This window comes from Squalius cephalus, assembly GCF_949319135.1.
Source record: "Squalius cephalus genome assembly, chromosome: 11".
Lineage (NCBI taxonomy): Eukaryota > Metazoa > Chordata > Actinopteri > Cypriniformes > Leuciscidae > Squalius > Squalius cephalus.
This window is the reverse complement of record NC_137132.1, coordinates 37380944-37398007: the sequence shown is the minus strand read 5'-3', so window position 1 is coordinate 37398007 and position 17064 is coordinate 37380944. Positions and strand designations below refer to the sequence as shown.

The following is a 17064-nucleotide window of genomic DNA, read 5'->3' as shown; positions in this document are numbered from 1 at the left end:
TTTTTCATTTAGATTTTATATATATCATAAAATAATTATCATACCAATAATTTACCTTTTTGACAATTTTTTTTGTATTGAAGTATCTTTTTTTTTGCAATTATGTCAAACCTGAACATGATGTTATGCAATGTTGTTGTTGTTGTTGTGTGTGTGTGTGTGTGTGTGTGTGCATGTGTGTGTGCGTGTGTGTTTATATGAGCTAGAACCGCCACTGCTCACAGCTCTCTATCTCAAACAACAATACAAAAAAAGAAATAAATAAAATACACAAAAAGAAGTTTACACAAAAACTAAACTTTACACATTTCACAGAAACACAAATGATACTAAATCACAAGACAGAAAATCAACAAAATAATGCACTCACTATTAGAGGTGCATGGCTGAAAACTGTTTCAAATAATCAAATAAAGAAACAAGAAAATAAACAAATACATAAACACTTTACACTCTCAGAAAATAAAGTACATAATTGTACCTTTAGGGGTACAATGGCTTGTCACTGGGGCTGTACCCTCAAGGGTACAATATTGTACCCTTGGCATAGGGTACATATTTGTACCCTTGTGATTTGTACCTTAAGAGACCAGTCTTGTACCTGTGGTGACAATTTTGTACCTTTATTTAACAGTACAAAAATGGACCCTTCAAAAATGGTACAAAATTGGCTTTGACAGGGTACAATCGTTGACTATAATGAGATATATATTACACACACAGAAGTAAAATAAAAATGTATTAAATACTTTTCATTTTCACATTTTCCAACATTTCATTTTAAACTTAATGTCTAGCTGTGACATATAAATTATTATCATCTGAGCAAGTGTCATTTGCCTGAAAGTCCATTTCATGTCCTTTCATCTCGACGCCGGTTACTTCTATGCCTGCTTCTGATATTTTCTGAAGGACCTCCTCGGTTGAAAGCCCTGTAAGAACCATGAGTAACCGTGCTATGACTTCTTCTCCACCGATGGCCAAAAGAAAGAAAGGCCGCGAACTGGACGTTCTTTTAAATTGAGATTCAAGCAGCCAATCAGGGCTGGCTCTACTTACACTCTCAGAAAATAAAGTACATAATTGTACCTTTAGGGGTACAATGGCTTGTCACTGGGGCTGTACCCTCAAGGGTACAATATTGTACCTTAACCTTTAAAGGAAACGGTACATATATGTAACTTTTAATGCTTTTTGATCCTCAAAAAGTTACATATGATCAAGGAGATACATACCTTGAGGTCCAACAGCAAACACTCCAGTGTTAATTGAACTCTCCTGTGAGTTTATATGACTCCAGACTCAAGAGTGTTAAAGTTAATGATATAATTAAGTGATTCATTGAGTGATGATTGAGCAATATTGAAGACACCTGATGTTAACAAGCAGAATCACTGAAGAAGAAAATATATTTTTGTAAGACACCGTTATTGTGATCAGTGTTTGCTTTAGTTGGGCTCTTGGCCCTTAAATCATTAACTTTAGGTTTTGTTTGGCTGTTGTATCTGAGTTATAACTGCCAGATGAACAAAGAGAAAAGTTGATCAGGTGGTGCTGGTTATGTTTTGACATCATAATTTGACCTGAATCACTGAACTCATTTAAAGTCTAATCTCAGACTTAAATGTTTATTGTTGATTACGACATCACTGTGATTCTACAGCAAAAGATTTTCAGCATTTTCAATATAATCTAATTATTCGTAAAAGTTGTTCTGATCAAAAGACTTTGAAAAGTCTTTTATGTAGACACACTGACATCAATAATCAGCCTGTGAATCTCAACAATGGTGACAATAATAAAGCATGTTGCAGTGGCTGCCACCAATCAAAACTCATTCATGGCTCCCATCATGCATTGCGGTATGAATAAATTATGATCCGAATTGTCTATGTTATTTCCTTTCCCTAATTGAATATTCTTTTTGTCACCATTGTTGAGATTCATAGACTGAATCTTGATGTCTGTGTGTGCCTAAAAGAAAGATTTGTTTTATCAGAACAACTTTTAAGAAATCCTTTAGATTATTTCAAATCTTCTGGATCTTATGCTGTAGAATCACAGTAATGCTGTGATCAACAATAAACATTTAAATCAGAGATTAGACTCTAAATGAGTTCAGTGATTCAGGTCAAATTATGATTATGTCAAAACATAACCAACACCACCTGATCAACTTTTCTCTTTATTCATCTGGCAGTTATAACTCAGATACAACAACCAAGCAAAATCTAATGTTAACAGTTTACGGGTCAAGAGCCCAACTCAAGCAAACACTGATCACTATAACGGTGTCTTAAAAAATGATATTTTCTCCTTCAGTGATTCTGCTTGTTAACATCAGGTGTCTTCAATAATGGTCAATCATCACTCAATTAATCACTTAATTAGATCATTAACTTTAACAATCTTGATTGTTAATTTAACATTCATATTTTAACACTTTAACACTCTTGTGTCTGGAGCCAAATAAACTCCCAGAGAGTTCATTTAACACTGGAGTTTTTGCTTTTTAATATTTATCAGTATTTAATATCAGTAAATTGACTTACAAAATGTTTATTTCCTTTATTTCAAGGCTACTCAAATATAGTGATAAGTTAAAATATACCTTAAATGATTAAGGTATCATTAAAACCTTAAAAAAAAAAAAAAAAAAAAGTTACTTAGCAGAGGCTGTCTTTTGATATTGTACCGTAACCTTTAAAAGAAACGGTATATATTTGTACCTTTTAATGCTTGGGGACATATATGTACCTTGGGGGACAGAAATGGACTCCTGCTGTACCCCTATTTCTGACAGTGTACATAGAGACTAATATCCACACAACTCACACAAAGAAAAACATCAAAACAAACTACACCAAACTACAGGGCTGAGGTTCCCCACAGGAGTGATCACCAGAGCTAGTTATCCAAAAGCACACTTCCAGACACACCACCGTGCATTCAGATCTCACAACCAAACACTTAAAGGTGGGATCAGTAGTTTTAGAAAAACACTTTTGGCCAATGTTGATATTTAAAATCACCAAAACAAACACGCCCCTACTACACCAAAAGGATCTCGCCCCTAATTTGATAGCTCCACCCCACACTTACGTACGTGAGCGTAACCCAGACAATGAATATGGCGGAATCTTTTTTTTTGGACTATGGTGGAATCTGCTGTATCTGCCGGCCGAGGGTATGACGTCATAAATAAGTTAAAGCAATGTGTTACTATGGTAGTCCATGTCGAATGTGTTTTGATAGTAATGTGTGTTTTAACGCATCAATGATTCAGCTCCGTTTCATGTGGAAGACGACACTCAACAACCATCCCAAAAACACAGTTATCATGATCAACTCGATAGCAAGAGCACGATAGTCATATAACAAATATATTGCAACTATATCAAGATTAGGGGGTTATATTGATCACTAAATGAGGAACCAAAGGAAACAAACATATATTAGGAGTATATTATCTTACTTTTCAGACATACTTTGGGGAGCCTACGCTTGACACAGACAGTGGAGGAGGTTTAGACGCTTCAGGCTTATATGGTGTGGAAATGAATGTGTCTTTTTCATAGCTGAAGCAAACGACAAGAAGATCGCAAATGAAAAAAACAAGCAAAGATGACACACAAGCATATTCAAGCATTGGCCAGCATATATTAGTTCTGTGAAACAAAGCTTAACAATGTTACTCACCTATCGAGAAGAAATAAAGCAAACTCAGCGTCCGATGTTAAGCCTTTCCGCTCCTTGAGTTCTCTCAAGCTTCTCCGATATTAACACGAGTTCTACCTCTTGCCTGATCGTAAGCCTTCTTTTTTATTTTAAGTTCCCCAGAGATTTTCCTCTTTTGTTTTTTTTATCTGCCATCTCTCTCTTTCTGTAGTCATTCGGCTAATGTCTGTGCTGTGTGCACTGAGCGCTATCTCCTCCGCATCATTAGGAGACACGTCTCTTACTGCTGATTGGTTACAAGTGTGTTTTGCTACTCGGTCCGACAGTTTTCAAGTGTTTTTCAGGAACTACTTGGATCTACGGGCGTCAAAGGAAGATGCACCAGTAGCATTTCACAGATTCCCAGTACATGATTCAGAGCGATTGCAGTTATGGCTGCTCGCTATTGGTTGGGATATAAATACACCAAAGGAATAACTCTTGCGATATCGGATGTGTAGTGAACATTTCAGTCCAGAAGATTACGAGGCAAAGATGGGAAATACAAAACGACTTCTGAAATCGTCAGCCGTGCCTGTACCTGTGCTGCTTTTCCAGCAAAATCCGGTATGTATTGAGTACTCATACTGTAGGGTGTATTGTATTGTGTATTGATTGTGATGCTACATGTAAGGGATAATGTATATGCAGCAGGTTGTCTGCAATAACAATCGTCTGTCTGTACATTACATCATAAGTAAGTTAAGGGACATTAAATATTGATTTAAAATATTTTATTTCCTAATTTTACCGAATACATAGTTAAGTTTTACTTAACGTTTTAAGATAAGACATGACGTTAAAATGTCATGGGCACACTTTTTTGTTGTATAAATATTTCATTTTTCTTTTAAAATGTAATCATGTATGATCTATTGTTGTAGGAAACACAAGGGGATCCTGTTGTTGCTACTCAATCAAGTCTCTGTTACACAGCTACACAAAAGGATGAGGAGACAGATGTCATGGGTGCATCAGCATTTTTTGAAGGTGTTCCACAGCCAACTCCAGTCAAACATAGCAGCAAAGAAGAGAATGAAGGAATTGTGGCAGGACTCAAATTGATGCTTAAAAGTCCAGAATCAATTCCAAGTAGGACAGGTCCATCAACATCTGGGACATACATTGCCTTCCCCCCAATACGTTTCTATCAGTCAGTAAGTAAGTACTCGTATGTGTTTTGTCATGCAATGTTTTGCCCAGTTGTCGTGTTATTATTATATTATTCTTGTTTATTTCAGACACGTGAATTATGGTCCATATTACAAAGAAAAAAAGAGACACATAAAAAACAATACATTTATCTCCTGTATAGGCTCATAAGCCAGTGATACAATTAGCTTTTGCATACTACTCTTTTTGTAGCGCCTCCACAGGTGGGCAGTATACATGGTAGTGCAATACGCCTTAAAGAGTCTGATTTTAACAGGTATTGAGCACATTCCAAACCTGCGGATCAGCATGTTAGCCTGTCCATAAAGCATGCCACACTGTCTGTAAATGTCTCTGTCATTAGACAAGTCTGCAGTCACATAGTGCCCCAAATATTTACATTCATTAGTGACCTTAAGTCTATTGCCTGACAAAAAGAAATCAGGGAATGCCAGTTTGGAGTCCTCTCTGCTCCGGGCTATCATGACAATACTTTTCTTTGAGTTGTATCTTATATCAAAGTCTGTTCTATACTGAGAGCACACATGCAACAGCTCTTGTAACCCCACACTATATGGACAGAAAATGGTCATCAGCGTACATTAGGTGGTTAATAGTACTGTTGCCAACCCTACAGCCCGTTCCACAATCATTTAAAAACCTTGACAAGTCGTCCATATATACATTAAATAAAAACAGAGACAAAATGCTGCCCTGTCTTACCCCATTTGACACACAAAAAGATGCAGATAAACAATTTCCCCATTTTATAGACATTAACTGATGGCCATACCAGAAAACCAGAATTCTCAAAAGACATTTTGGAGCACCTTTCTTGTACAACTTAGAAAATAGTTTTTCATGGTTTACATAGTCAAAGGCCTTTGAGGCATCAATAAAACACATAAACATTGTTGTATTATGCCTATTATACAAATCCAAGATTTCTTTCAGAGCAAAAATGCACATATCTGTTCCATGTTTGGGTTTAAAGCCAAACTGGTTATCAGAGGTCAGAAAAAACTCTTCCAACTTATTCAAAATGGACTTTTCCAGTACCTTAGACAAAGTGCTGGCCAGAGCTATAGGTCTATAATTATCTTTACTATTAATTTTGCCAGTTTTATCTTTTACAATTGGAACCAAAATGGCAGACAATAATCGTTCAGGTAAGACTCCATGTATTAGAAAGCCTGTAAAACAAATGGCGAGCAAGGGATACAGTTTGCTGCTGGCATATTTTAAATGCTCAGCAGATACCCCGTCTGCACCACATGCCTTATTGTAATCCAGCTTCATCACTATCTCAAGGACTTCTTGTGAAGTGACAATCACATCTTCACTCTTCTCAATTTTGTCAACAGTAAAATAATTACTCTTAACAGCATTGAAAATGTCAAAGTAATGTTTCTGCCACATCTGTGCAATCTGTTCTGCTCCATTTACACCATCAATGTGTGTTGGTAGTAACAGTTTATTGCTGCTCATTGTTTTTATTTCTTTCCAGAAATCTGTAGGGCTATTGCTTTGCAGTTTCCTTGCCAGTAAGTCAGCCTTGAGAGTGTTCTCATTACTTTTAATAAACCGTAGTGCATATTTAAAGTTTGCCTTTGCTTTCTTCATGTACTCAAACACATGACCACACTTGGGTCTGCCTGATTCAGCCCAAGCTTTAAAGGCCCTTCTAGCCTCAGCATGGGACTGCTCCACATATTCATTCCAGCCTGGTTTAGCTTTATATGTCTTCATCTTATACAGAGGTTGACTTGAGGCAAGGAGAGAATCTACAATCTTATCATACAATGAGCACAATTCAACTCTGTGTTGCAGATTCTGACAGTTAATATCATTACAGGTTACAGCACTCTTAGGCAACTCAATATTGCTCAGACTGGTTTCACCAGGTTTCAGACTGGTGTTGTTTGGATTATGTTGTTAAACAGTGGTTTACGTAACTACTTTTAATTAAATTACTTTCACTTTAACCTCTACATGTATGTAAACATGCACTATTGCATTATGAATTGTTTTAGGAAACACCAAGGGATCCTGCTGTACAGGCTCAGCCAAGTCTGCTTTGTACATCAACAGAAAAGGATCAGGAGAAAGTTGTCCTGAATGTATCAGCACTAGAGGGTGTTCCACAGTCAACTCCAGTTAAACATAGCAGCAAAGAAGAGAATCAAGGAATTATGTCTGGACTCAAGTTCACGCTTAGAAGTCCAGAATCATTTGACAGAAGGACAGGTCCATCAACATCTGGGACATACATTGCCTTACACCCCATACGTTTATATCAGTCGGTAAGTACTCAGTAAGTGTTTTATCATGCTTTTTTTTTTACAAGTTATGATAGTTATGTTAGTTGTGATGTCTAAATATCTAAACAATTTTAAGTGTTGCATAACCTGCGATGCCCTCTGTGTGGTAGTGAAGCGCTCAGTGAAACCATCCACAGCAGGGCCGAAGAGACCAGTGGAGGAAATAGGAGATTCGAGGAAGTCGCGAAGTAGGAGATTCGAGGAAGTCACGAAGTAGGAGATTCGAGGAAGTCACGACTCTTCCTACTCTTCCTACTTCACGACTTCCTCGAATCTCCTATTTCCTCCACTGGTCACTTCGGCCCTGCTGTGGATGGTTTTGCTGAGCGCTTCACTACCACACAGAGGGCATCACAGGTTATGCAACACTTCCTGCCCAACCAGTGTACAGTCCTGCCGTTCGGACTGTCCCTGGCCCCACACACTTTTACAAAGTGCATGGATGCAGCACTTTCCCCCCTGAGACAGAAGGGAATGCGCATCTTGAACTACCTCAACGACTGGCTCGTTTTGGCCCAGTTGGAGACGGAACTGAACTCTCACAGATCTGTGCTCCTCAGCCATTTGGAATGCCTGGGTCAACACAGCCAAAAGCTCCCTGTTCCCCAGTCAGAAGATCTACAACACAACAGATCTACCAGAAAGACTCGGGAGAAAAAATGATGTAACAAAAGCATATATTTATTATCAGCCCGGCAAGCAAATATTTATAAAGTTCTTTGGCATAGAACCATCCATAGCGCGCAATCCAAGGTTAGAGGAAATAGGAGATTTGAGGAAGTCGCGAAGTAGGAAGAGTAGGAAGAGTCGCGGCCTTGATCTCTGTTAATTTTAGCCATAAGTGGTGCTCCAGCACCACTAAGCTGGCCATAGCCCTCCCGATGGCCTGGGCGATGGCTTTTGTGGCGCGTGCCAAGACTTTGTCAGTTCTTCGTGATCTTCTGGGACGAACTGTGCTGATCGCTGCAGAGAGGCCTGTTGGCCCCCAATTCATCCAGGCAGCTGCAATAGGGCTCCTCGACTGCTTTAGAAAGGACACGGATAAGTCAAGTCACCTTTATTTATATAGCGCTTTTTACAATACAGATTGTATCAAAGCAGCTTCACATTGATAACATGAAAATAGTACAACAAAGTTTGTTTCTAGAAGAAAATTGCGTCATCGTCCACCCTAAGTAAGGCAGATCAATAATATTGTTGAATATTAAATGTCCCCAACTAAGCAAGCCAAAAACCAAGGCAACAGTGGCAAGGAACCAAAACTCCATCAGTGACAGAATGGAGAAAAAAAACCTTGGGAGAACCCAGGCTCTGTCGGGGGCCAGTTCTCCTCTGGCCAACGAGCGAACGGTGTATGATTATGATCCAGGCAGCATTACAGGTCAGAAGTCAGATTGGTCGAGTCGATGAGGCCTTCACAGGGCTGATGAGGCTGGCACTTCAGGGATGCGTCATGGATGGGTCCAGGTGGAGGTCCACCATCTGATCTGGATACGGCCGGGATCCAGCTGACTTCAGTAAACAGGGGAGAGACTGGTTGAGACTTCAGGACTGCGTTGTCATCATGTCCAGGCACAGGTCCTTCATCGGATCTGGATACGGCCTGGATCCGGTGGACTGCGGTAAACCTCAGATAAACAGAGAGACTTATATTAGCGTAGACGCGATTCTTCTTATGATGTAACGAGTACATCAGGAATTATGGGAAGTGATCCCGGTTCCGGCTGACCTAAACTATGCAGCCTATATTGAATTATAGAAGTCTATAATGTGTTATGTGTATGAGATGTGTTTTTAGTCTAGCTTTGAACTGACAGAGTGTGTCTGCTTCCCTGACAATGTTAGGAAGACTGTTCCAAAGTTTTGGTGCTAAAAAGGAAAAGGATCTACCGCCAGCAGTCGATTTTGATATTCTAGGTATTATCAACTGGCTGGAATTTTGAGATCGCAATAGACGTGAAGGACTATAATGCGTTAAGAGCTCGCTCAAGTACGGCGGAGCTAAACCATTTAGTGCTTTGTAAGTAATCAGCAATATTTTCAACATTCAAAATATTTTAGCACGTGACTTTCAAATGAAAGATTGGTATCTTGGTATTGGTATACAGAGCAGCCATCAAGTGTTAGACAGTATTCTAGGTTATTACGTGAGGAGTTTTTTTGTCCAATAATTAGAATCTCTGTTTTTTTCAGAATTAAGTTGTAGGAAATTACGAGTCATCCAATTTTTTATATCCGCTATGCATTCCGTTAATTTTGTGAATTGGTAAGTTTCGTCAGGGCGTGAAGAAATATAGAGCTGAGTATCATCGGCATAACAGTGAAAACTAATGCCATGTTTCCTAATGATATCTCCTACGGGTAGCATGTACAGAGTGAAAAGCAACGGTCCTAGTACTGAGCCTTGTGGTACGCCATACTGAACTTGTGATCGATGAGACATCTCTTCATTTACTGCTACAAACTGATAACGGTCAGATAAGTATGAGTTGAACAATGCTAATGCAATTCCACTAATGCCAACATAATTTTCGAGTCTATTTAAAAGAATGTTGTGGTCAATAGTATCAAATGCAGCACTAAGATCGAGTAACACTAAGGGCCCTATCTTGCACCCAGCGCAATTGACTTTGTGCACCGGCGCATGTATAATTCCTATTTTACAGCCGACGCACAGCGGACTTTTCCCTCCACAGACGCACGTCGGTAAATTAGGGAATGAACTTGCGGTTCAGCGAAAAGAGGAGGCGTGTTCCGGCGCAAACGTTCCCTGGTGCTATTTTGCAGTTCCAGAAAACAATTCTGCCACAGACCAGGAAAAACCTAGTCTAAAGTCAGTGGCGTGTTCAGATCCTATTTTAAGAGCGCATGCTTGGACATAATGTAGCGTATGCACAACACGTATACACTTTGCTTCTCTCATCTACACACAGACGTAGCAGTTCCCATTTTTGCAAAAATATATAATTAGAAGGAAAAATATTCCACGTGAGGGAAATCCATGAAGATGTGAAAAAATAGGCATAAATCTAGCTTACATATTTACCAAAATTATTATACGCCTGTTTCACCTAAGCTTATTTGGGTGGGTTTCTCCCATCCCCATACAATGTCACTTTTCTGTCTTTTACGACCCTGACGACAACGTCGGTCTCCTCGGCTGTGAACCGCTCCTGGCGTGCGTCTGGCAAATCTGCGGTTATAATAGCAATCAGAGAGTCATCGTGAGGATCCTCCTCGGATCCGTCAAACGAGACGAGGCCACTCGCGTCACAAGAGGGGCACTGCTCTGAATGGGAGAACAACCAGTGTTGGACAAGCTACTTGGAAAATGTAGTGAGCTAAGCTAGCAGTTACTCTACATTAAATGAAGCTTCACTACACTGAAGCTACCACCCTGGAAAATGTAGCAAGCTAAGCTACAGGAACATGGCAAAAGTAGTTCACTACATCTAAGTGTGGTGATGTTATCAGCCATCATGGGGTTAATTCCCAATTATGGCGTTCCCGTGAGGATAAAAGGAGATGCGACGGACATCTGGGCGAGCGTTTATTCCGTTTCTGGGAAGTGACGTCACTTTCGGGGCGCCGTTTTCGGTTCAGGAGGTAAGGGCTTTTTGCGTCTAACGCATCTTGAATGTTCGGATCAGGAAGGGTGATTTTGGGACTCGTTTACCTTGCAGTGCGGCAGAGGAGACTAGCAGACACGAGAGGCAAACAGATATCACTACGAGTTTTTTCTTTATTAGCACGTTATTGAGTGCATTGAGCACCGCGAGTCATTTACCACAGGTATGTGATATTCTCTTATGCCTAAGCTAACGATTAAAGTGGGATGATCATCTCCTTAACTTAATGTTATATTTTAACAGCGATACAAGCGTGGAGGTGTTGCAGCAGGCTTGGCAGACCTTGAAGACTGGCAGACGCTGTCGGCTCACGCTACTTACTGACTGTTTGTCTACGTGTGATACTAAACGACCCTGAAGTGGATGGGGTGGCGTTTCACGTATAAATTACCGTGCTCGCCCTCATTTCCGTCTCTTGCTCAAACTGTCTACTATTATCTGAGAAGCTGTATTCTATTTCAACAGTGTGACTGCTTCCATCCGGTTGTGGACTGTATTCAAGCCGATCGAAACACGCGTCGAACGTACAGCCTGCCCGGATATTTCTAAAATCGATCCTTAATGTGACAGTATTCCTCGACTGTTGAACTGAGGTTGGGGGGAAATAATTGCACACTGACAAATCCTCTATGTCACCCTTGTATTTATATAGTTTATATATGGGTGTTTAATCCGAATCCTGCATTCATTATTGTGTGATGAACTGATCTACTGTTTGTGACATTGTCGTTCATTTCTCTGTCAGGAAGTTTGTGGGGTGGTCTAGAATCTCCCGCTAACGTGCTGAGCACGGTCATTATAGAGAAACTGGCCTGTTTGGCCGTGCGTGTGATTTGTATATGCTTCTTTGACAACCTTGATGTGAGAGTGCATGTTTCGTGTATCATTTTTTTGTATTGAATATTCTTTGTCTTTTCCCTTCAGAATCTGGGGCCATTCGTGGTTCCTGAAGTCTTCTGGGTGTGGTGGTGGTTTGATTGACAGTCTGCAGTGTTCACAGTGAGTGTAGTGTTGTGAGAGAGCACGAGTGGTTGCAGTGTTGATCTGATAGCCAGGACAAATTCCCCAGGTTCTGAAGTGGTGTGTGTGTGTGTGTGTGTGTGTGTGTGTGTGTGTGTGAAAGATATCTGTCTCTCTCCATGGAAACAAGTTTCTGCCACCACATATCAAGAGGTGGCCAGGCTGGACCCCGAGATTTTTAACAAGAGGTGTTTATTCACACGACACAATAGAAGCTTTTCAAAATTTGCATCGGAAAGACGGTTTCTCTTTGGTCGGAAAATGTCTTTTCCTACACTAAAGAGTCGTTCACAAGCTGCACTAGCAGGAACTCCTGTTTTGTACTTCAGGAAGATCTTCTTCATCATCGGCAGGTTTTGGAATGCATTGACAAGGTTGGTTTCGGGTGATTGCAAGTAGCTGTCCACTTCATTCAGAACTGTTCTTGTTCTGAGTGAGGGGAAGTATCCAGTTATTTCATCGCCATCATCAGTTGGGTCCTCGCCATCTGTCTGCATGTGATCATCTGGGTATTGAGTTTGAAGCAGGTTAACTTCTGCTTTCAGGTTTGACACAACATCAGCCTTCTTTCCACTGGGGATGTACGCCAGAGGCTATGAGCAACCTTGCATTTTGAAAAATGTATCCAAACCTCCTCTTCACCCCATTGATGACGGCATCTACCAGTGGGTTACAGTGATGCATGTTTGCCTCATGCTTCATCTGCTCCATTCTATTGAGGAGGATTGAGATTGTTGGCACCAACACTCCTGTATAGGCCATTTTATCTGGCCAGAGGCGCCATGTTGCTTTCTTCTTTACACCTATAATGCACAAAGATAAAAATGAAAAATCATAACGTGAACAATAATTTTGCTAAATATCAGAACATGAAAGTAAACTCTGAATTCTACAACAGCTTCACTGCTTTCATTTTTCATATGCAAAAGCTCAACCATGATGATTACTATAATAAAACACAGTGTATAGTAAGCAATGCCACCTTTAGCAACATGCCATGGGTCAAACTGATGTCTGAGCTCCGGATAAGACTCCCTCATGATCTTCCCTATTGATGGAGCCCGGTCAGTCGTAACAACATCAACACTAACTCCAGAGTCCAGCAGACGATCCAGACCCCTCCAGAAACCAACAGACTCCATTGCTGGTGAACTCGTAGTCTCAGATACCTAAATTGTTCATTGAAGAAAAGAAGTGCGGGGAGGCTTATAAAAGTAGAACATAGGGATCAGGGACACTCAGTAAAAGGACAATACTGGATATATTTTACCTGAATTAGGTCTGACATAATTATCTTCTTTGTTGCATCATCCATGAAGCTGTAACAGGTGTACTTGGCACTGTAGCCTGGGGAGTCAGATCTGCAGATGACAAGTAAGGAAGTTACTTGTGGGCTGAAGGCAATCGTGATTTGACTGAATTATAATATAAGACATAATATTGTAACAGTAATGAGCACATATACTGTATGATATTTAACGGAAATATTTACCTTGCATCACCACCAATATCTGTGTGTCCACCATGAGACGCTGCTTCCTGGAGTTCGGCGATATTTTTTTCTTGCATGTCAGTGTAGGCTTTGTGAATTACAGGTATCATATAAGTGGACTGTAGTGAGTAGTACGATGTCTTCTTTGGAAGCTGTAAATTCAGAAGATCGGCCCACTCTGCAATTTCATTTTGTGTTGTTCCAGTGAAAATAATGGCTGCTGAGGACACTAGGTTATTCTCAGGGATTCCACGGACATCTGGACATGACTGCCACACTCCTGTATGGTGATTGAGACAAGTCCATTCTATTTTGATCTTTGATCCACAGCTGGTGATTTTCTTGTCAGTAATGGATACACCACATGTGTGACAAGTTGAAAACAGTTCCATAAGGGCCGACTCGTTCACAATCCACTTCCTCTCAGACCAATCACCTCTCCTTTCTGCTCCCACAATGCTCACGTCTGAGGAAGATGATCTTGTGGATGTACATTCACTACTCAGAGGAAGAAATGTCCAGTCATCCCCTACACAAGGTGCCTCTATGGAACTCATGCTTGTATCCAGTGTCTCAGATGCAACTGTTGAGCTCGGGTTCCCTGACTAAATGAGGAAAAAGAAAAACAGTGAAGTGTTAGTCAAAGTAAAGTGGCTGACTGACAGCATTTATAAGGACCTCATTTAGGATATGCAATAAGGCTCATCTTCAAGATTTAACTTTATGAAATTGTTCGATTTTTTTAAGTGTGTGTAAAATAAAATTATATTTTTTTGCTAACCTGTGACTGTTCACAGGTGGGAGGTAGGGCCAAGTATGTACCAGATGTTGATGGCTTTGTTTTTGGAACGGTTTCTGGTGGGCTGGTGAGAACCATCTTCAAGTGTTCATGGTCAAATCTGCACTTCAGAGGGGTTGACTGAGGGAGTCCAGAGAATGCGTGGTCCACTTCGTCAGGGATTGAATCAGTACTGCACCCAGACTGGGCTGCTGCAGCCATCACAACAGGAGTGCATGCCTTTGAAAATATAAAAAAAATTTGATTGTAAATATCAATAATTTCAATCATGTTTTACAAGCCCAGTAAAAGTTACAGTATATCAACATTTTACTATCTACAAATAATAACAGTAACAAAAAGTTTTCTTTAAAATTATTTCACTAAAACTACAACTTTTAAAGGGTAAAAAATACCTGCATCCACTTTGCAGTCTTTCTAACAAGAATATTCTCCCATAAAGCATACGTTTCTTGATCTTCATGTACGTTTTATGGACTAATTTCAAACTTACACTGAGCACCCTGCATACAGCTGACTTTATTGACTGTAATCCTGGATTGCAAAGACAACATTATGGACATGGTCGACGTAATTGCTGATGATAGTAATAATATTCTACATAATGTTATGTTTTATAGAGGCGTAACTGGAAATACCACATTGAGCTATTTGCTGCACACAACGTTACTTGTTGTTCGTGTATAGCCTGTTTTCTTGATAACATCGAGGCAAAACTTTATTACCCTTCGGTCTATTGAAAATAATCGGGCCAAGCAGGCTTGACGCCGTTGTCCAGTGTACTTACCCAGGGTGCTGGGACAGCAGTACTCTTCAAAACACGTTGCTTCCTCTGTCCTGGGCAGGAAGAAACATAGTCGTCGTCGCTGAAGTGTGCACTGCAAACGCGAAGCTTCTTTATCTTCGCCAGTTTGGTGTTCACATTGAAGCCCAGAGCAATGAGCCAAAGTCGCCTCAGAGCAACATCTGCCACAGGAAATCTTTGAAATGTGTGAGGAGAAAGCGCCACATCTTTGTTTGTACAGTCCGGATAGTCACAAGTCCGCACCATTTTCTACAAAGCTTGTACAAACTGATTGCTCTTGGTGAGTAGCTATGTTAGCTCGTTCGTGTAGCTGTTCTGAGCACGTAAACACTGCTGTAAACACTGCCGAACAACTGAAAAAGTGGTGTGCGCCTGCGCAGCTTGCAGCTGGCTGTAGGTAGCGGCAGCGCGCAGTGATATGACAGGGGAGAAAATAGTGCCAAGCCATTACGAGGTCTGACCTCTCCATAGACAACGTTTTAGTGACGCAAATATATCACTCTTTTGAACACATATTGATTTGAGAAGAAAAAAGCTTTATTGCCGTGACCCCAGCAATCTTGCCGGACTAATTTCATCTTGACCAAAACTGGACCGGAGCTCGGCTCACAGGACGCTGTCGGGGGTAAGTCATGGTCAATGCACCACACTGCTTATGGGGAAGCTATAGAGATTCATGTCTAAAATCCTGAACTATCCCTTTAAAGATGCACAGGAAAGACAAGGAATAAATAACAATTACTCAAAAGTAATAATATTATAAGTTTTCTTATTCATAATCATCATCATTCTAATAAGTAGTAGTTGTTTAACATTCAGTTAACAACCTGGGGAAAACATTCCCCACACTAAGCTCAGTTAGAGGTATGTGGTTGCCTTTATGTTCAGACAGATACATGGATTACAGCATGAACACCGGTTAACTTAAGTACATATCAAAATAAAGGTAATATTTACTTGAACATACTCCTGTTTGAAGGTGAGTTCTGTTGCTTTGAAGCGAGTCACCAGAAGCTTCTCACAGGTCTCCTGGAGGTCTTGTTCTTTTGTCAGGATACAGGTATTCAAGCGCTCCATGGCATGGTAAGTGGAGGTCCACCTTGATGGACTGGGAACTATCAGCTGGCACCATAGCTTGTCTTTGATAATGTCTGAAGCTTGTGTGCTTCTGTGTTGCTTGTTCCACAGTCCCTGGCATTTGCCAATTGTTGATCTTGATACTTTTTTAAAAGCCTCTGACTGGGTCAAGGCACCCTTAATGTCTCTCGTTGCAACCAGATTGAGGGTGTGGCAGGCGCATCGCTGATGAAGTGGGAGACTGTAGCCTTCTTCTGTTTTATTAAAAATGTCTGTGACATTTATGAAGACAGTGTGTCCCTCCTCGTCTTCCTCATCCTCCTCTTCTCGGTCTTGAATGGTTCTTTGAACTTCTGCGAAGACATTGAAAGCCTTCACAAAATTTTAACCATTATCTGTGATTGTAACGGTCACCTTGTCTTTTATGTTGAAATCTCTGTGCACATCTTGCAACATCTCAGCTAAAACATCATATGTGTGGTGCCCTATGATCCTGCGACAGGCTAATGCCCCAGAGCAGATGCTTAATGTTTCTTGGTTTATCCAGTGGATAGTCACCCCAAGGAAGCTTCTGTTGTTTGACGACCACGCATCTGTTGTAGTACATACATGGTTCTGTTTGGACAAAATCATAGACAGTGTGCTTTTCATTGATGTATACTCATCCTCAAGCATTCTTCCCAATGTTCTCCTGGACATCAAATGCATAGAGGGTAAAATCTCTCTGAATAAATCTGTGTATTCTGGTCTCTCCACAGTGTGAAGTGGATGCAATCCTTGAATGATGAAGTTAAGGATCAACTTGTCAAATCTCTCTTGGGTTAGACCTAACCTAACCAACCTACAAAAAGTCATTTCAGGGAGGTAATGACTCCCCTCTGGTAATGACAGGGAGGTATTTACTCTGGTAAATTACTCTGGTAATGACAGAGTAACCCCCCCCCCCCCCCCCCTTTTTAATAAAAAGGAAGGAGGACAAGCATAGGACATTTCACCACAGAATTGTGGTCACTAAAAGATATAAAAGCATAATATATAATTTCTATAAGCTA

General features: G+C 40.5%; 2 protein-coding genes across 2 annotated transcripts in view; one reads left to right on the top strand and one right to left on the bottom strand.

Moving 5' to 3' along the window:
• dnajc30b (DnaJ (Hsp40) homolog, subfamily C, member 30b) overlaps positions 1 to 17064 on the top strand; it is a 354582-nt gene that overhangs the window by 126155 nt on the left and 211363 nt on the right. The window lies entirely within an intron of this gene.
• LOC307167875 (uncharacterized protein) lies at positions 11986 to 15279 on the bottom strand (the record flags this gene model as incomplete). The annotated part of the gene is made up of 7 exons (XM_079887181.1): positions 14918 to 15279; positions 14113 to 14349; positions 13332 to 13936; positions 13110 to 13200; positions 12822 to 13008; positions 12471 to 12642; positions 11986 to 12412 (listed from the first exon to the last, which is right to left on the bottom strand). Exons 1-7 carry the CDS (start codon positions 15179 to 15181, stop codon positions 11986 to 11988), a joined length of 1983 nt encoding a protein of 660 aa, XP_079743307.1. The 5' UTR covers positions 15182 to 15279.